General features: G+C 39.7%; 1 protein-coding gene across 1 annotated transcript in view; it reads right to left on the bottom strand.

Moving 5' to 3' along the window:
- Window positions 1-395: 395 nt before the first annotated feature.
- LOC140726339 (rod cGMP-specific 3',5'-cyclic phosphodiesterase subunit beta-like) overlaps window positions 396-21434 on the bottom strand; it is an 80900-nt gene continuing 59861 nt past the window's right edge. Inside the window, exons 17-22 of the mRNA XM_073042600.1 lie at window positions 18426-18533; window positions 17526-17589; window positions 10441-10515; window positions 7730-7813; window positions 4935-5091; window positions 396-3337 (exon numbers count right to left, since the gene is read on the bottom strand). Of these exons, the coding sequence (XP_072898701.1) occupies window positions 3279-3337; window positions 4935-5091; window positions 7730-7813; window positions 10441-10515; window positions 17526-17589; window positions 18426-18533 (547 nt within the window). The 3' untranslated portion in view covers window positions 396-3278. The remainder of the gene's footprint in view (window positions 3338-4934; window positions 5092-7729; window positions 7814-10440; window positions 10516-17525; window positions 17590-18425; window positions 18534-21434) is intronic.

The raw sequence follows: 21434 nt of genomic DNA on the forward strand, positions 1-21434 counted from the left end.
GAGAGGGCGTGAACTGTAATGACAAACCTTTACTTTGTTATTAGTTAGGCCTTCCCTCAAAACAGATAAAGAGAAAGTTCTGTAATCTCATGTATACATAGCTGAACCCTCGAATTAGGTCAAGCAGTGCTTAAAGCTGATGAGTAATTAATCTTAGGTACATCTAACCATGCGAATGTAAAATATATTTTAGCATACTGCATTTTATAACATGAAGACCTTCCTATTATATCTATAATACATAATGAATAAAGTGTTGCGAAGTGATAGTGGCCCTTTCAAACCATGAAGATTAATATGCAGTATGTGTGTTTTAATCTGAGAGCATATGGAGGCCAGAAGAAACTAGTGCTGGAAAGACAGGAATGGAACCGGATCAAACTGCTTTCACTATGTTATATATACAGTTTTGATTCATGCACTTTATTTATATACAGCAAAACTGCATCCATAATGCAGTAAATGAATAAGAATTATGAATATATAGAAATAATATTCAATAGTTCAATACATAAAAATGAAATCTAGATTGACCTTGAAATGCATTAATGAAACGATAGGTGATTTAGGAAACTGCTGAGTATTTCTATTGGATAAGAAGATTTATCAACCAATGAATTACTGATCTGCACACATTGGTGTATTATTATACAATGGAGTCAGTAATCCTTGTAAGTGTGGAATTAATTGCTGTAATACCTAATGCAGAGTGCTGTTAAATATTATTAATGTTTTTTTAAATGTGGCAGGGATAAACATGTAAAATGTATGCAATTTATGTATTGTCAAGGTTTGTAATGACAAATTAACATGAATAATAATATGATATTTAAGATATTTGCTCATACATAGTTTCCTAAGTTCTATCAAGAATGTATCCCTCCCAAGTCAGCTTCCTGTTCTTTTCTCAAATACACATTCTATCACTGGAATTTTGTTTTTGTATGCAATTAACCATTGTTTGTCAAAGTTTGTTATTAATTTTAGTAAGTTGAAAGTTATGCTGCTTGTTCAGCTATTGATCTTCGTAAAGCAAAATGTGGTAATTCCTGTGTACAAATAGTATCAATACCAGATTGGCACCTGTCATATAAATGGCTATTGAACATTGCAGTTTTACGGTTTTAAAAATACAGTTTATTCTCCATTTAGGGAAATTCACTAGCTTCCTGTGCCTTTTTTTTCCTATGTAATTTAAGATGGTGTTGGTCAGAGAACCATAAACTTAGATTGTCTCCCTGATGCCACACTGTTCTTTATTCTGAGAAATAGTTCTCTCTGTTTTGCTTTGTCATCTTTATACTTTAAGTAAGTGACATAATCTAAGGACATGGTATTAGGTTCTACATAAATGTTATGAACTGATTATTTATCACCATTATTACACTCAATCCTTCACTACTGCTCTTCTGTGAATTTTCATCAAGACATGTCCCCTTTCAAAACTCTTGCTTATAATCAGCTATTTATAATAAATATACAGCAGGGCTACATTTAACAGCCAATTGCAGTTGATGGAAGCATGTCTAAGCATTGACAGATTTTAAAGTATCCTGTAAGATAATCTTAACTAAATCTAGTTTGTATCATATATAAATGAAAACATCATTGCAAATGTACAACACAAAACAAATGTCACAAATGGTTAAATATACAATGTATTCAATATACAATTAAATGTACTCAGGCAGTTGAAGTACCAAGTATTTTCTTCATCCCTTATAAATAACACTTCGAAGAGTATTTACCTTGTGGGCTTCATTTCATAGAATCATTGAGCAACTAAATGGAACATTTAGTTCTGATAATGAGATCTGATAATTGTATGCTTTGCTATGGTTAAAAGAAGATGAGTTCTAAGTATGCTGAGGTGAAAATATATATGCAACATCTTGGTTGTCCACAAATTATGCAAAAATTTAAGGTTTCTGTTAAACTTTAGTACTGTATTAAAGAATCAGCTCATTCTAACTAGCTCAAGGGTGATGACACAATACAAATTCACAGTAGTTACTTTATATCTCTGAAGCTTCTGTAATTAGGAATTAAGTATTCTGCATTAAAAATATATGGACATTTTTACAATGCACAGTTATGTAAAAATATAGTAATATATCAGAATGGAAGCACTGCCCTAATGCATAATCTCATAGGTCTATATCTAATCCATCTAATTATATCTCTGCCTATTCCAGCATCTAAGTGTTCTGTAGAATTTAAAACAACTTTTATATATTTAAATGTATAAATAATTTGCAAAATCTAAAAGAGTTTGAATAGGTCAATTTCCATTTAAAATTAACATGTTATTTTTCTTTCTGATAGAAATTCAGAAAAAAATATCTAAATTAAACAATGGAAAAGTAACATTTGCAATTTATTGCAAGGGGAAAAAATGAAAATAAAAATAAAATTATATGGGTAAAGAGGCCCAAAATGTAGAAGAGCTCAACACCTGTTTCCAAAGTCCAAATATGCTTCACAGTGGTTAAAATTCAATATGTCTTCTAAATTTTCTGTTAGGTCAAAGATTTCATGTTGTATCCTGAATGATTAGAAACTGCTTACTTTAAAGTACCGCATAGCCCAAGGAGGGAAAGAGTAACAAAACAATATTGTAATCAAGTTGATCAGATTGCATTGCTATTACAATGTATGGACCAACACTGTTATATCCAGCCTTATAGATTAGTATTTCCATAATGTCCTCACAAAAGTAATAACATAATTTTGATAACATGCTTCAAAAAGAGGGTTCAGCTGTTTTATTATAATTTAAAACCCACATGTTTTACTCATGAACATTAACGTTAAGTAACTTGTTCAAAATTATGTGATTGGAAAGAACTCTTCCTGAAGGAAGCGCTTATTCTGGATGGCAGAGCAAATAGGGCAGTAGCACATTGACTTTCTACTCAATATTAACTCTCACTGCCATCAAAGAAACAGAATATTGTTTAGAACACAGCTGATAGCCAATTTCTGTACCCGTGTGTACCATCAACATGAACTTGGGAGATCTGCAACATTTACTGGTTTCAAAATTTATTAACATGTACATAAGAACAAAAGCGCCACACGTAAGAGAATAACCATTGTAAAGAATATATCCCTTTAACACAGGGTGGTCTTACATGGTCATTCCTTGACACACTTCTAGATTCCAAGCATGATTCAGTAGATGAAAAGACAGCATTCTCTTGATTTCCTGCTGTACTGTTTGTGCAGTTTCTTGTCATTGTGAATATCAGGGTGAGGCAGCCAAGGAACCACAAGGGTTACAACACACAACAACTTTTGGATTGAGCCTTCTCTGCTGCTGCAGCAGCAGCAGCAGCTGAAAGGAAGAAACCAGGGGAAATAATAGAGAAAGGAGAAAATTAATGAGGGAATACAATGTGTTTGAAAAACTCTTATTTTCTGCTTTAACAAACTAAACAAGTTAGGTAGTTATTTTGGAAAAAAGTACATATGACGTTTTAGGCTGAAACGTGACAGGTTTTGGCCCGAAACGTTGACCTTAGTTTTTTTTCCATAAATGCTGCCTGGCCTGCTGAGTTCCTCCAGCATTTTGTGTGCTTTGCTCAGATTTCCAGCATCTGCAGAATTTCTCTTGTAGGTGGTTATTTTATCCAAGTGCTCTCTATGTCACCATGCCTTCAGAGTCTCTCTGTTCCTTAGCTCCTACATCCTGGTCTCCTATATGCTCATTAGTCTCTCTTTTTTAAGGTTTTCTGTATGCTCTTCTATTCTCTATTGATTGTAGAAAGCTGCATTTTAATAGATTATTTATTTTGTCATTTCAAGATGTATTAGTGTCAATTTAATCAATATTTTAAATTACTATTCCAGTGTTGTCTTTTTTTAATATAGAGTGTAACTGCAGAATCCAGACTGCAAATACCGGGTCAACAGTTCCAAACAGTTTGTAAAAACTGCTCTGATGAGTGATGGATTTGCTTATTATCAAAATTTATCGGGGATGTGTAGTGTACCTCTGCTTTGAACTGTGGGTTCAGTTTTCAGCATTCATAGTGGCTAAATTTAAGCATATGTTAACTGTGGCTGGGGATTCCAGGTAATTGGTACCAGCTCTGCGTTGTCCATTGAAGCCAAAGTACATTCACCAACATTTTCAAATAAAGGCGATAATCACTTAGAGGTAGTCACTGCCCTGTGATAAAGCCATTTGTAAATGGGCCATTTCCTTCCTCAAGGGAAGGAAGAAATAGAAGACCATTACATTCATGGCACTGAGTTGGTGGATATTTTGAACTTCAGGACCTGCTGGCTTAATGAGCATACTGTCAGTGGATTACAGGTTCTAGAACTGCAGGAAACCATGTTGAACAGTTCTCTGAACTAAAGGAGATTTGGATTCAGCATTGATAGACAAGGAAAGATCTCACTATTAAGTATTAACTTTCATAACTGAATTGCATGCACACTGAAGAAAACATTTTAAGAATAGGTCAAGACAAGAGAGCTGAAACTCACTTCACAGAAGCAGAGGTAAAATTGACTAAGAAGGCCACTTTTGGCAGTACCATTTTAATTAATTCTCACATTAAAAGAAATTCACCTCAGATTGGATCTGAATTTTAATTACTCTAGACCTCAGTCAAGAAACCTGCTGTTGGTATCATTACATTATTGAAATATATTGCATATCAAAGATAATCATCCAATTATTGTCACTTTATGGAAAGCAAATGGGCAGAAACCTCGAGTACTTTCATTTAGTAATGTATATATATAGAGAGAGAAAACTTTGTTCTGGTTACCCTGGACTTGGTTTGAATACAAGAAGGGCAAGAACAATGAATCACACAGATTCCCCAGGAAACTGTTCATCCTAAGAAAAAATGTTAAGCTCTTGAAGTGATTACCAGTCTCTGGTTTTTGAGAAGGAAAAAAATAAAGATTTCTCTAACCTTTCTTTGCTTCTAACTCTTCTGCTTTCTTTTGTCTTGCTTCTTCCAAAGCTTTAACTTTCATCTCATATTCTTCAGCAAGTATTTTCCATTCTTTTCTGTTGTTGAGCAGACCGTTGAGCATTGGTGTGATAGCCTCATGAAAGCGAGAGAATTCCTGAAAGAAATCAAATGCAACTACCAGTTAGGGTTGGGACTTGGGCAGCAACAATCCTAAACTTGAGTCTCATTATTTTCAGAACCTGAAATATTGGCATAAGATCTCCCCATATGCTCTTCCAAAATTAATCCAGTGACCATAATTCTAAAAAATTACTCTATTAGATTTTAGGAGTAATGCTGATAGCTTCCTTTGTTTTGAATTTGAAAGCAAATACATCCCCTTTTATTTTGTAATGATACAAATTATTTTCTGGATTAGCAATGACATTGTGGCAATGGCAAACTGCTGGAATTCTTTTAGACTGCAGAGAAAATAACAGCTACCTTACAGATATAATATGCAATAATCGTACACATCTATTTCCCTCATTTTCCATTTACAGAGGGTCTGGGTGCAACCTGCAGGAGATATTCTGATGTGGTTCACTCTGCACTTGAGGGAATGACCTGAAGATGATCTGTCTAACAGAAGATAGATGTCCCAGTCTTACCAGCAACAGAGTGTCTGCAACACACACAAAATGCTGGAGGATCTCAGCAGGTCAGGTAGCACCTATGGAAATTAATAGACGTTAACATATAGGGCCAAGATCCTTTATCAAGACTGGAAAGGAAGGGGAAAGATGCCAGAAAAAGAGGTGGGGGCAGGAGGATGACAAGCTAGAAGGTGATATTTGAATCCAGGTGGGTGGGGAGGAGAGAGAAGTAAGAAGCTGGGAGGTGATAGGTGGAAAATGTAAAGGGCTGGAAAAGAAGGAATTTGATAGGAGAAGAGATAAGTGCCAGGTGTGAGATTAGTGGGGGCGGGTTGAATGGACAAGGGAATCACAGAGGAAGTGACCATTGTGGAGAGCAGAGAGCGGGGAGGCAGAATTAAAAATGTGTTTGGTGGTAGGGTTCCACTGAAGATGGCAGAAGTTGCAGAGAATAATGGGTTGTATGCGGAGGCTTAGGGGTTGGTAGGTGAGGACAAGAGGAACTCTATTCCTGTTAAGGCAGTGAGAAGATGGGACGAGCATGGTTGTCTGGGAAATGAGATGCGGATGAGGGTAACATAAATGTTGGAGGAAGGGAAAACTTGTTCTTTGAAGGAGGACATCACTGATGTCCTGGAAAGGAATGCCTCATATTGGAAACAGGTGTGGTGGAGACTAAGAAACTGAGAAAAGTGAATGCCATTTTTTAACTGCTGACAGTCAGGAAGAGGTATAGTCAAGATAGCCATGGAAACCAGTAGTTTTATAAAAGATATCGGTAGACAGTTTGTCTCAGAGATGGCAACAGAGAGATCAGGAAAGGGGAGATAGGTGTTGGAAATAGACCAAGTGAATTTAAGGACAGGGTGGAAGTTGAAGACAAGGATGATGAAATTAATTAGCTTAGAATGGTTGCTTGAAGCTGCACCAATGCAGAAAGAGCGTTACCAGGGAAAGCTTGAAACAGACTTTTCCATCTAGCCTGCAAAAAGGCAGGCATAGCTGGAGCCTAGGTGGGTGCTAGTACTGCATGTGAGAACCAGTTCTACTGGATAGAGAAGGGTGGTGGTGAAGGGAAATTAGTCGGGAATGTTGAGAAAGAAGCCCAGAGCTTTAAGGCGTTCATGATGGGGGAAGGAAGTAAATTGGGATTGGACATTCATGGTCAAAATGAGGCGATCAGGGCCAGGGAATTACATGTTGTTGAGAACAAGAGCATGTGAAGTGTCATGGATGTAGTTGGGAAGAGACTGAAACAAAGGGGATAGAATGGAGGCATTTGGACACAAGTTCAGTGGTGCAGGAGCTAGTGAAATCATTGGGCCAACTGGACTGACAGGTTTGTGGATTTTGGGTAGGAGGTAGAAACAGCAGTGTGTGGGGCAAGGTAAGGTTGGTGGGAGTAGAATGGAGATCTCCAGAGTTGATGAGTTTGCTGATGGTGTGGGAGAATATGGCCTGATGGTCCCAAATGGGGTCCTTTTCAAGGGGTAAGTAAGAGGAGGTGGCTGAGAACTGCCACAGAGACCACTGCCTCTGTGATGCCCTTGTCCCTCCCCACTGATCTCCCTCCTGGCACTATCCTTGGCAAGCAGCCAAAGTGGTACACCTGTCTGTTCAAACCCTCCCTCACCTCCACTCATCTACTGTATTTTGTGCTCCCAATGCGGCCTACTCTGTGTTATTGAGACCTGACATAGTTTGGGAACTGCTTTGTTGAGCACTTCCACTCGCAAAAAGCAGGATTTCCCAGTAGCCAAACAATTTAATTCCTATCCCCATTCGGGTCTCGGCCTGAAATGTCAACTGTTTACAGTATTTATTTGCATAGATTCTGCCTGACCTCCAGCATTTTGTGTATGTTGCTCTGGATTTCCAACATCTTGTGTTTAAGACTAATTAACTGTTAACACTCTAAAGTTGGAATAGGCTTCAGCTCTCCAGTTATGCCTGCATTTCTGTGGATGACACAAGCTGCTTTTGCATTTTGCTAACAAAAATGAATCTGGTGATAATTTTGTGGTCAGTTATTCTGCAGCTATATTTGTAGGAAACCACTAAAGTAATGAGAATTATTCTTAACATGCTCAGATGCAAACCCATTACGAGGTTACAAAAGAAATTATACTGACTCATAAATCTTTTTGATGGACATACCTTGTAGACAAATGTACACACAAAGTCGATGAAACCAACTTGAAGTTTGGGCAGTTCATCAGCTTTATTCCTGTCCATCATAGGCTAGGGATTTTAATAAGCAGAACTGAAAAGTTAAAATCTGTGAGCTTTAAATACATAAACAGTATCTTGTATCAGAGTTATCTTGTTTATTTATGAAAACATTATTGTTAAAATTGTTTGATATAAAGTCACACTTGTATGGCAAATGTGCTCCTATTTACAAGGACCTTCAATGGGACATGGAGCTGGGATTCCTTCTTTTAAAAAAAGTGTCAAGAGGTTATCTAACTGATGTCTTTAAAACTATAAACAGATCATTAATGTAAAATGATAAAAAGTCCACAAAAAGGACAGTGTGAGAGTGTCAATGATGAATCCAATTATGAATTTAGAGGCAACATTTTTACCTACAGAGCTATTAGTTCTTGGAGCCTGCTACCACTTGGGGTGTTTGACGAGAATATTATGTGGTTAGCTTGATGACCATGAGGAAGAAAGGATAACATGTCTATCATTATAGGATGAGACAAAGACTATATCTACATGGAGTGCTGCAACAAGAAAGTAGCATCCATTGTCAGACCGCACCATCTATGCCATCAGCAATGAGGTACAGGAGCCTTAGGTCCCATACCACCAGGTTTGGGAACAGCTAATACCCTTCAACCATTCAGCTTGTGAAACATGTGGCACTTCACTCACCTCAACATTGAACTGAATCCACAGCCCATGGTCTCAATTTCACGGACTCTCAAGCTCATGTAGTTCTATCTTCAGCATTGTTTATTTATTTTGGGTGTTTTTCTTTGTATTTGCACACTAGTAGTTTGTCAGTTTTTGTATTTTTCTTTGAGTCCATTGCATTACTTTATTTTACTGTAAGTGCTTGCAAGAAAATTTATTATCGAAGTACATATATGTAATCACATACAACCCTGAGATTCATTTTCTTGCAGGCATATACAGTAAATCTAAGAAACATAATAGAATCAATGAAAGACTGCACCCAACAGGATGAACAAACAGACAATGTGCAAAAGACAACAAACTGTCAAAATACAAAAGTAAGTAAATAAATAAGCCATAAATATCAAAAACATGAGTTTAAGAGTCATTGAAAGTGAGTCTTGTGTTGTGGAAACAGTTCAGTGATGGGGCAAGGTGAAGTTATCCCCACTGGTTCAAGATCCTGTTAGTTGAGGGTAATAATTGTTCCTGGGCCTTGTAGTGTGAGTCCTGAGGCTCCTGTATGTTCTTCCTGATGGCAGCACCCAGAAGAGAACATGGCTTGGGTGGTTAGGGTCCTTGATGATGGATGCTGTTTTCTTGCAATGACATTCCGTGTAGATGTGCTCAGTTGCAGGGAGGGCTTTACCCCTGATGGACTGAGCCATATCCACACCTAACCATGATGCATCTAATCAATATATTCTCTAATACACATCTATAGCAGATTGTCAAAGTTTTAGATGTCATGCTGAATCTTTGTGAACGTCTAAGGAAGTAGAGGTGCTGCTGTGCTTTCTTCAGAATGCACTTATATACTGAGCCCAGGACAGATCATCTGAAATGCTAGCGATGAGGGATTTAAAGTTGCTGACCCTTTCCACCTCATAATGCGGCTCATGCACCTCCGGTTTCTTCCACCTGAAATCAGTAATCAGCTCCTGGTTTTTTCTGACATTGTGTGAGAGGTTGTTGTTGTGGCACCACTCAGCCAAGTTTTCAATCTCCCTCCTATATGCTGATACATCAGCAGCTTTGATTCAACCAACAACAAAAGCGCCATCAGCAAATTAAATATGGCATTGGAGTTGTACTTAGCCTCACAGGCATACGTATAAAGTGAGTAGAGCAGGGTGTTAAACACAAAGCTTTGTAGTGCACCTGTGCTGATGAAGACCATGGAGGAGATGTTGTTGCCAATCCAAATTGACTGGGGCCTGGAGGTGAGGAAATCAAGGATCCAATTGCACAAGGTGGCACTGAGGCCAACGTCTTGTAGTTTACTGATAAGTTTTGAGGGCATGATACTGTTGAACTGTAGTCAATAAGGAATATCCTGATGTATATATCTTTGCTGTCCAGATGTTCCAGGGTTGAGTGAAGAACCAATGAAATAGCACCTGCAAGGCGTTTCTTAGACAGGAGTTGATATGTTTCATCACTGACCCCTCAAAGCATTTCATCACAGTGGATGTAAGTGTTACTGAACAATAGTCATTGAGGCAGATTACCATGTTTTTTTTAGGCACCGGTATAAGTGAAGCCTGCTTGAAGTAGGTGGATACCTCAGACTGCTAAAGTGAAAGGGTAAAGATATTGGTGATCACTCCAGCCAGTTGATTAGTATTGGTCTTTAGTACTCAGCCAGTTACCCCATCTGGGCTGGATGCTTTCTGTGGGTTCACCCTCCTCTCACATCAGCCTCAGGGTCTGGAATCACAGGGTTATTAGGGGCTGTGGGAGTTCATGAAGGTTCCTCGATGTTTGGATGGTCAAATCGAGCATAGAAGACATTCAGCTCATTGTAATTTGATAATGAATTGATTTTGAACTTTGAAGAGGATCAGGACCTGCTTTAGTGGAGGAAAAACACTGGCACAGAGGTATGCGGATAAATAATATTTCCTAATGTTGTAAATTTTTACTTTAAACTGATGTGAAGTATATTGTTCCATACTCACAATAGGATTTTGCTGCAATACAGTCCGTTCCAAGTCTCCCTGTTCCCAGAATTCAGCTGCTACTAAGAGAGCCACCTATATAACACAGCACAAATGCAACTGCTCAGTTCAGCTCAATATCCGTAACATTATTACCATAATAATTCGGTTTAGCACCATCTACTTGTTTGAATTTTCTGCTCCAGTCAGAGCTCAGAATGAATTGTAACCAGATACTTTGTTTGGAGCTATCAAGAGTAACATTAATCCCACTCTCATTCAGTGAGAGCCACTAGTAGGCAATCAAGAGTGGCCGATTGTTTGTTGCCTCCATTGTCTATTTCAGCACAACAGAAACGTGAGGCTTAAGCCAGCTCTTTTGTGCAAATGCAATCAAACCCATTGATGGAGCACTAGAGAGCATGGAAACCTGAAATAAAACCTGGAAAAACTCAGCAGGTCAACAGCATCTGTCAAAAGAGAAATAAAATTATTGTTTCAGAACCTGAAAAGCAAGAAAACAAATACATTTTAAATTGCAGAGGGACAAGGATGGCTAGAGCAATGGGAACCCAGGAAATTGTCCCAAATGCCCTGGCCACTATTGGTTCTCTGTACAACAATCCTAAAATGGACTAATCTGTTTTTGAGGGTTGCTATGCATTAATATTGTCTTATTGCCTTATTAACTTCAGCAATGACAAAATACAAATCTGAGACTTTACAAGCCACAACTTCTGGCACTTGCCATCATTCTGAATGAGGTAAAATTTCAGTCCTTTCAGCTCTCTCCAATTTATTCCCCATCCAACCATAATTAGCAAAAGTCAACATGCACTCTCGTTTCTTACAGACCATTATTCAATCAGCAATCAGCTCCACTTTCCATCATGACTGATTCATTATCCCTCTCAACCCTATTCTCCAACTTGCTCCCCTTGACCTTTGATACCCTAACTAATCAAGAACCTATCAACTTCTGCTTTAAATAAATTCAATGACTTGGCCTCCACAGCTGTCCGTGGCAACAAATTCCACAGATTCACTACCCTCTGGCAAATGAAATTCCTCCTCAACTCTGTTCTAAATAGATGTACCTTGATTCTGAGGCTATACTCTCAGGTCCTAAACTCACCCACTATGGGAAATAACCTCTCCATGTCCACTCTATCTAGGCCTTTCAATATTTGATCAGTTTTAATGAGATCCCCCTAATTCTTCTAAACTCCAGCGAGTACAGGACCCAAGCCATGAAACCTTGATTCATTCTCGTGAACCTCCTCTGGACCCTCTCCAATGCCAGCACGTCATTTCAAAACTGCTCACAATACTCCAAATGCAGTCTGACCAGTGCCTTATAAAGTTTCAGCATTACATCTTTGCTCTTATATTCTAGTCCTCTCGAAATGAATGCTAACATTACACTTGCATTCCTTACCACTGATTCAACCTACAAGTTAATCTTTAAGGGATCCTGCATGAGGACTTCCAAGACCTCTGATTTCTGAATTATTCCTTCTACGAAAGTGCATGACCATACACTTCCCTGTACTATATTCCATCTGCCACATTTTTGCCCAGTCTCCTGATCTGCCCCAAATCCTCCTGCAGACTCCCTACTTCAACACTACATGCCACTCCACCTACCTTTTTATCATCCACAAACAAAGCTTTCAATTCCGTCAAACAACCAATGATATATAACTTGACAAGAAACGGTCCCAACAGAGATCCTTGCAACACACCACTGATCACCGGCAGCCAACCAAAATAGGCCAGATATTGGAGTGTGTGAAGGAAGAGAAGTGGGTGCAGTTACTATTACAAGAGAGAAGGTGCTCAAAAAGCTGAAAGACCTAAAGGTACATAAGTCACCCAGACCAGAGGAACTGCACCCTAGGGTTCTGAAAGAGGTAGCATTAGATTGTGTTGGCATTAGAAATGATCTTTCAAAAATCATTGGACTCTGGCATGGTGCCAGAGAACTGGGAAATTGCAAATGTCACTCCACCCTTTAAGAAAGGAGGAAGGCAGCAGAAAGGAAATTATAGACCAGTTAGCCTGTCCTCAGTGGTTGGGAAGATGTTAGAGTCAATTGTTAAGGATGAGGTGATGGTGTTCTTGGTGACACAGGACAAGATAGGATAAATTCAGCATGGTTTCCTCCAGGGAAAATCTTGCCTGACGAACCTGCTGGAGATCACAAGTAGGATAGATAAAGGGGATGCAGTGGATGTTTTATATTCGGATTTTCAGAAGGCCTTTGACAAGGTGTCTCACATGAGGCTGCTTACCAAGTTAAGAGCTCAAGGTATTACAGGAAAGTTACTACCATGGTTAGAGCATTGGCTGATTGGTAGGAGGCCGCGAGTGGGAATGAAAGGATCATTTTCTGGTCGGTTGCCAGTGACTAGTGGTGTTCTGTAGGGGCTGGTTTTGGGACTGCTTTTTATGCTGTATATCAGTGATTTAGATGATGGAATAGATGGCTTTGTTGTCAAGTTTGCAGATGATACAAAAATTGGTGGAGGGGCAGGTAGTGTTGAGGAAACAGGTAGGATGCAGAAAGACTTAGACTGATTAGGAGAATGGGCAAAAAGTGACAAATGAAATACTAAGTTGGAAAATGAATGGTCATGCACTTGGGTAGTAGAAGTAAGTATGCAGACTCAAAGTACACTGCAGATGCTGTGGTCAAATCAAGACGTTCATCCAGCTTTTTCGTACGTCTAAATATGCAGACTGTTTTCTAAATGGGGAGAAAATCCAAAAATCTGAGATGCAAAGTCCTTGTGCAGAACACCCTAAAGGTTAACTTGCAGGTTGAGTCAGTGGTGAGGATGGCAAATGCCATGTTAGCATTCATTTCAAGAGGTCTAGAATACAAGAGCAAGGATGTGATGCTGAGGCTTTATAAGGCACTGGTGAGACCTCACCTTGAGTATTGTGAACAGTTTTTGGCCCCTCATCTTAGAAAAGATGTGCCGGAATTGGAGAGCGTCCAAAGGAGGTTCACAATGATGATTCCAGGAATGAAAGGGTTATCATACAAGGAACATTTGATGGCTCTGGGTCTGTACTCACTAGAATTCAGAAGGATGGGGGGGGGGGGGGTGGAAACTCATTGAAATCTTTTGAATGTTGAAAGGCCTAGACAGAGTAGATGTGAAAAGAATGTTTCCCATGGTGGGAGAGTCTGGAACAAGAGGACACAGCCTCAGGATAGAGGGGAGCCCTTTCGAAACAGAGATCTGGAGAAATTTCTTTAGCCAAAGGGTGGTGCACTTGTGGAATTGTTGCCACATGTAGCTGTGGAGGCTAGGTCATTGGGCGTATTTAAGTCAGAGATTGATAGGTTCTTGATTGGACATGGCAACACAGGTTACGGGGAGAAGGCCGGGAACTGGGGTTGAGGAGGAGAAAAAAAGATCAGCCATGATTGAATGGCGGGGCAGACTCAGTGGGCCAGATGGCCTCATTCAACTCCTATGTCTTGTGGTTTTATGTCTTATAATGGATTCAATCTCAAGCTGCTCTAAAATTCCCTCTCTTGGGATCCAGCACCAGACTGATTTTCCTAATCTACCTACAAATTGAAATCCCGCATGACTATTGTAACATTGCTGTTTCTACATGCTTTTTTTTAAGTCTCTGATTGTAATTTATATCCCACATCCTGGCTATGTTTCAGAGGCCTTGATAAACCTCCCATTAGGGTCTTTTTACCCTTACATTTTCTTAACGCTTCTAATCCTACGTCACCTCTTTCCAAGGCTTTGTCATCAGTTTTTACCAACAAAGCCAGCCAACCCCCTCTGCCTACCAGTCTGACCTTATGATAATGATATGTATCCTTGTATGTTTAGCTCTTGACAAATGATCTTCTTTCAACCATGACTCAGTGATGTGCATGCCATCCCTGCCAATCTATAAATGTACTACAAGATCATCTACCTTATTCCATATACTGCATGCATTCTTCAGTCCTGTATTCATCACCTTTTTCAATTTTACACCCATGTTACATTTCAACTCATCCCACTGACTGCAAATTTGCCCTATCATCTGCCTGTCCTTCCTCACAGTTTCACAACACACTGCATCTACTTGTATACCAATTACCTCATCATCCACCCTGTCACTCTGGTTCCCATCACCTGTCAAGTTAGCTTAAACCCTCCACAACTGGTCTAGCAAACCTGCCTGCAAGGATATCGGTCCTCCTCGGGTTGAACTGTAACCCATTATTTATTTATTTTTTTTACAGGTCATACCCAAAAGAATTCCCAATGATCCAGAAACAATAGTCCCTGCTCCACTTCCTCAGCCATTCATTCATCGGTACTATCATCCTATTCCTGCCTTGACTAGAACATGGTACTGGGAGTAATCCAGAGATTACTAGCTTGGAGGAACTGTTCTTCAGCCTTTTCTTGAATTCCCTGTACTCACTGTGCAGGATCTCTTCCTATGTCTTTGGTGCCAATGTGCACCACTCCCTCTGGCTGCTCCTTCTCGAGAATCTTCTGCAGCCGCTCTAAGACATCCTGAATCCTAACACCTCAGAGGAAACACATCATCCTAGTGTCTTTCATGGCCACAGAGTCTCCATCCGTCCCCCTAACTATCGGGTCTCCTATCGTTATTGCTGTGCCTGACTTAACCCTTTCCTGCTGAGATTCAGAGCCGGCCTGGCTGCTACTGCTATGCCATGATCAGTCATCCCCACCCAGCAGTATCCCAAGGGGTATACTTGTTGAGGGGAATGGCCACAGGGAGAATCTTGCACTGCCTGCTTACTTCCCTTACTCTCCTTGTGCTTCCCCATCTACTATGTGAAGCCTGCATCTGGGTGTGATCACTTCAGTAAAAGACTCATCTATGATGTTTTCTGCCTCCCAGATGGTCCTGAGTATATTCAGCTCCAGCTCCAGTGCCATGACCTTGACAATCAGGAGCCAAAGTTGGGTGCACTTCCTGGAGAAGTATGTCACCAGGAAGCCTATTTGTACCCTGAAATCTCACATCTCACAGGAGGCCCATCCAACTGCCTTAACTACTATTCTGCCTACACTTGTTATATCTTGAATTTCTAAAGCTTAAGTTCTAGTCTGCATCTGTCTGGATACCAAAAGGAACAAAGAAATAGAGGGTAGGTAATTATTGGCTTTATACTCTGTCTGGTTAGTTTTTAGCCCAAGCCTGTTTAGCCAAAGCCTGGCCACTCTAGCACTGTCCACTCCAGCAATGGCCACTCCACTTACATCTCATTTCTTTTTATTGGCCCCTGCTGAATGCCTAAGAGATCGTTATATTTGCAGCCCTTCGAAAAGTTCTGAAAAGCACTGAGCTTTCTTTAAACCTCTCCTGGTTAATTGAGTTACTGTCATCTTCCTGTCAGCTCAAATCAGTCTATCCATTCTCCTCTGACTTCGCTCATTAACAAGGCACTTCTGGCCACAGAAATGCAATTCTCTGTAAACTCTAGAGACTGCTGTGCGTGAAAATCCCACAAAATCAGCAGATTCTGAGTTACTCAAACCACCCTATTTGGTACCAACAATCATTCCACAGTCAAAGTAATTTAGATCACATTTCTTCCCCATTCTGAACCTCTTGACCACACCAGCGTGCTTTAATGCATTGAGTTGCTGCCACATGATTTGCTGATTAGATAGTTGCATTAATGAGGTGGCGTACTAAAGGTGTACCCAATAAATTGGCTACTGAGTATAGATGTGTAAATTAAAGATATGTAAGAGTGAATGGCATTATACCAAAATTTTGTAAGTTTATCATTCATAAATCGAGGAATACTTGTAATCTTGTAATAATAATGATGGCACCAAAAATAAAAGGAATATGTGAATGGTGGAGAGAAATTTGCCCACTATACACCTACCTGAGCCCAACCTTATTCTGTGATTTTTTCAGCGGTGTGATTTTTTCCCCTGTTTGTATTTTTTACTCAGTGGATGTTATTGTGACTCCATGGTTGGGATTTCCCCAAACACCAATGACCATGTTGTTTCAAATTCTATCTTCACCCACCATTAAAACTCCATTGATTTACACGTATGATCTCCATAGATTATCCAAATGTAGAGATTGCTCTGAAGTATTTGACACCGTTTAGGTGACTGTTGAAATACTATAATTCATTTTCACTCAGTAATTCTGCTTCAATGTATTAAAAATCAAGCCAATTTTCTTCAAGTTAGAATTCCAGGTTTTAGTGCCAAATTCATGATATTGACTCATTTGGAGTCCAATGGAGGAATGTTATTTTAACATCATGGATGCTATAATTGAATACAAAGAATAGACAATTCGCAAGCATGGGAATCTCAATGTTATAATCAAACAATGAGTTCAAAACAATGAAATATTGTAACATATATCTATTTTCCCCTTCCCCTTTTATATTTTATATGATTATATACCCATTTCTATCCTCAAGATGGTGTTTTCCATCGTCAAGGACCTAATCCATCATCCAGGACATGCCCTCTTCTCATTACTACCATCAGAGAAGAGGTCCAGGAGACTGAAGCCTCACACTGAATGTTTTAGGAACAGCTTCTTCCATCAACCATCAGATTTTTGAACAGTCCATGAACCCATAAACACTACCTCACTATTTTGCTCTCATTTTGTACCATTTATTTATTATATATTCTTACTGTAATTTATAGTAATTAATAATGGTGGAGAAGATGCCTGAAACATTTCTGCTCCTATGTCTTCTGGTCTAATTTTATGCCTTGCACTGAACTGCTGCTGCAAAATGACAAATTTCATGACATGTCAGTGATAATAAAGCTGATTCTAAAATCTAAATTTAAAATTCTAATAATCTATTAACCATTAAATCACCACATCTCCACTGGGAGATAGTAACTAAGAACTTCCAATCAGTCTTGTCATTTGAATCATACTCATCGTAAATCTGCACAATAGCTTGCAAGTTCACCAAAAACTCAATATAGAATAAGCTACAGTACATGGCACTATGAACATTTAGTCTGAACAATGGAAAACTGTGTGACCCTCCAAATAGCATGGGTTCTTGACAGCACAGACAGCTGATGGATCTTGGAACTCACCTTGCTCTGAACCTCCCAGGGTTTGGTAATGGCTGACAAGTCACATGCTGTCATCATCATGGCCCTGAGTGTAACAAGACCAAATATTATCAGTTATTCACACAGTTTTACAACATAACCGTAACTTCGAAAGTCTGTAACTTCCCTTTGGACTTGAAGGCAATTTGATGTGGCAGAACTGAGGCAAAGCAAGGCAGCAGGCCCTCACTCTCAGACCTGAGGTGTGAACGATTTAAGTGCCAGTCCAAATTGAGGAGCCAGGATCCAGGCTCCAGAGTGACAGAACCCGATGCTTGGATGATGATTGAAGTGCCGTGCCTAATTGAAAAGGTCAGATACAGGCCAAATTGAGGCAGTGGGGTCCACGCCACAGAGCATATCAAAGTGACTGAACCCAATGTTTGGATGGCATTTTAAGGGCCGGGCCAAATTGGAAAGGTCGGATACAGGCCAAATCGAGGTGGTGGGGTCCAGTCTCCAGAGCATATTGAAGTGACAGAACCTGATGTTCGGATGACAATCTAAGTGCCAGACCAAATTGGAAAAGTTGGGGTGTCGGGGCCCGAGGTGAGGGATGGGCTGGTTCAGCTCGCTGCTCCGCCTTGCACTCCAACTAAGGTTCTGGGGTTGGATTCTCTTTGTGGACTTCAGTTCAGAACACCATTTGCTTGTGTTTATTGCTTGCATGATTTGTTTTTTTTCTCTCCGTACATTGGGTGTTTGGCGTTTTTTAAAAAATGGGTTCTTTTGGGTTTCTTCGTTTCCAGGCTGCCTTTTAGGAGATGAATTTCAAGGTTGTATAATGTGTACATCTTTGATAATAAATGTACTTTGAACTTTGAACCTTCAGCCTGTTTTCATCAGCCTACATATATGGAATTTCAAAAATCTTATACTTACATTACAATCTCTTTCTTGGTGTTCTCCAGAGACATATATTCTACCCATACCTTTTCATCCTCATAAGTCTGGCAGAGGTCAACAATTTTTTGAAACATTGTTCTTTTTCTGCAAGAATAGAAACAATTAAATCCTATAAAAAATGTACCTTTCTAGAATTTTCCATTTCTTACCTTCCTGATATAGATCAGAACTCAATGGAACGGGTTCTATTTTATGACATAAACATCATTGTTGCTTTGGCAAGCTCTGGTAAACTGTAAACAAAAGCTGACAATAAATCTAAATCTATTTTAAAAATAATTTTAAAATGCCAAACTTAAATAAAGTGGACTCAGAAGGGACCTGGATTTCCAGGGGTAAATTTATGTGTTAAACTGCCTGATGGACTTTGGGCTTAAAAACATATCCCATCCAGCAGATAAGGCAACCTTCCTGCTTTCTGTAAACCAAGCAATATTTAGAACACTGTTTGAACCAGCCTTTCTCAAACACAAGCAGTGCAGTTTTGCCCAGGATGAGATTTACTTGTATGGTATGTGGAGAAATGTGTTAAGGGTGAAAGGGAAATGGCAGCATCATTGCAGTAAGAACACTTGGAACTGTCATTATCTAGACCAGAAGCTTTATCTATGAAGGCCACCCCATACATTTAATAATGTGTCCAATGTTTTGATATGGTGATATGGAATGAGTGTGAATGAGTATGTCATCACTAACATATGCAGAGAGACTTTCAACATGTTTTCTCATGCCTGGAATGCACGCTTCCTCAATATCGAAGTCACTTGACTTTTGAATTTCCTCACCCAAGAACTTTCCAAGCAGCCGAAGCAGATATTTGTTGTGCATCTCATTTTAATTAACATACTACTTCAGCAAAGTCACCCTTGCATTGTCTTCATAGAGAAATTGTCTCATTTTCTGTCATTTCAGCGAGAATGAAGTGGTGCTTGGAGCATCATGATTTTCCACTCGTGCACACAAAAACTGTGTAAGAAACTAGATCTTCTGAGAAGCACAATGACACCTTCAATCACAGGAAGACCAAACCAGCAGACATATTTAGTGGCTGGCACCGCCAAACAGATGGTTTCTGGAGGTTACGGACCACACTCCAAACACTAGTGTACACTCCTCCTTCTGGGCAGCACAGCTGGTAAAGCAGTTGCCTCACAACAACAGAGACCTGGGCTCAATCCCAACCTCTGTCTATGTGGAATTTGCATAATCTCCATGTGACTCCATGGATTTCCAAAAGGTGCTCCAATTTTCTCCCATATCCAAAAGCTTGCTAGATTGGTAGGCTAATCAACCACTGTAAATTTCCCATAGTGTGTAGGAGCAGGTAGAATGCAGGAGGAATTGATGAGAATGTGGGGAGAATAAAATAATTATTGTAGGCTTATTGTAAATGGGCTGTTGATGGTGAGTACAGACTCAATGGGCCGAAGGGCCTATTTCCATGCTATTACTGTCCGAGACTATGAACCTGAACACTGCCACAACGTGAGAAATGAAGGTTCCACTATGTTTAAAATATCATTGGTCTTCTAAAAATGCAAATATACATCGGTCTACATCAGTGGATCAGCAGTGCAGAGAGTCCAGTTTTAAATTCCTAGTTGTTAACATATCAGATGATCTGATCTATGCTCAGTCCATAGATGCAATCACAAGAAAGGCACATCAGAATCTTTACTTTCTTAGAAGGTTTAGGAGTTTGACATGACACTGAAAACTCTAGCAAAGATGTTTGAAGTATCCTGATTAATTGCATCATAGTTTGTTATGGTAATGTGAATGCACGGGAACATTAGAAGCCGCAGATAAAACTTGCCTCAGCCCAACATATCACTGGCTCATCCCATACCACGTCAATAGTATCTACGTGAGGCACAGCCTCAAGAAGGCAGCATCTATTATCAAAGATCCCCACCATCTGGGCCATGCCATTTACTTGTAGCTACCACTCAGCAGAAGGTACAGAAGCCTGAAGTCCCATACCATCAGGTTCAAGAATCAACCATTCAGACTTTGAAACAATTTGCACACCCTAATCACCACCTCAGTATAGCAACAGCATGACCATAAGATATAGGAGCAGAATTAAACCATTTGACCCTTTGAGTTTGTGCCACCATTTTATCATGACTGATTCCATCTTCCTTTCAGCTCTAATCTCCTGCCTTCTTCCTGTATCTTTACATGCCCTGACCAATCAAGAATCTATCAGCCTCTGCCTAAAATATACATAAAGACTTAGCCTCCATAGCTGCCTGTTGCAAAGAATTTCACAGATTCACCACTCTCTGGCTAAAGAAATTCTTCCTCATCTCTGTTCTGAAAGGACGCCTACTATTCTGAGGCTGTGTCCTCTGGTCTTAGACTCTCCCACAGGAAACAACCTCTCCACATTATCAAGGCCTTTCACCATTTGATAAATTTCCATGAAGTCACCCCTCATTCTTCCGAACTCTGGTGAACACAGGCCCCGAGCCATCAAACGCTCTTCATATGACAAGCCATTTAATACTGGAATTCATGAACTTCCTTTGAACCATTTCCAGTTACAACACATCCTTTTGAAGATAAAAGGCTCAACCCCGCTCACAATACTCTTAAGTGAGGCCTCCCCAGTGCTTTATATAGTTTCAACATTACATCCTTGCTTTTATATTCTAGTCTGAAATTAATGCTAACATTGCATTTGCCTTCCTCAGCAGAGACTCAAGCTGCAAATTAACCTTTAGGGAATCATGCACCAGGGCTCCCTAGTCCCTTTGCCCCTGAGTTTTTTGTATTTTCTCTCCATTTAGAAAATAGTCAGCCCTTTCTTTCATCTATCAAAGTGCATGGCTATACGCTTCCTGACACTGTATTCCATCTGCCATTTAATAAGACCCATACAGCTTGGCACCGGTGTCGTCTCAGAGCAATGTGTGGTTAAGTGCCTTGCTCAAGGACACACACGCAAGCCTCAGCCGAGGCTCGAACTAGCGACCTTAA

The sequence above is a fragment of the Hemitrygon akajei genome, chromosome 4 (genome assembly GCF_048418815.1).
Source record: "Hemitrygon akajei chromosome 4, sHemAka1.3, whole genome shotgun sequence".
In the NCBI taxonomy this organism is placed as follows: domain Eukaryota; kingdom Metazoa; phylum Chordata; class Chondrichthyes; order Myliobatiformes; family Dasyatidae; genus Hemitrygon; species Hemitrygon akajei.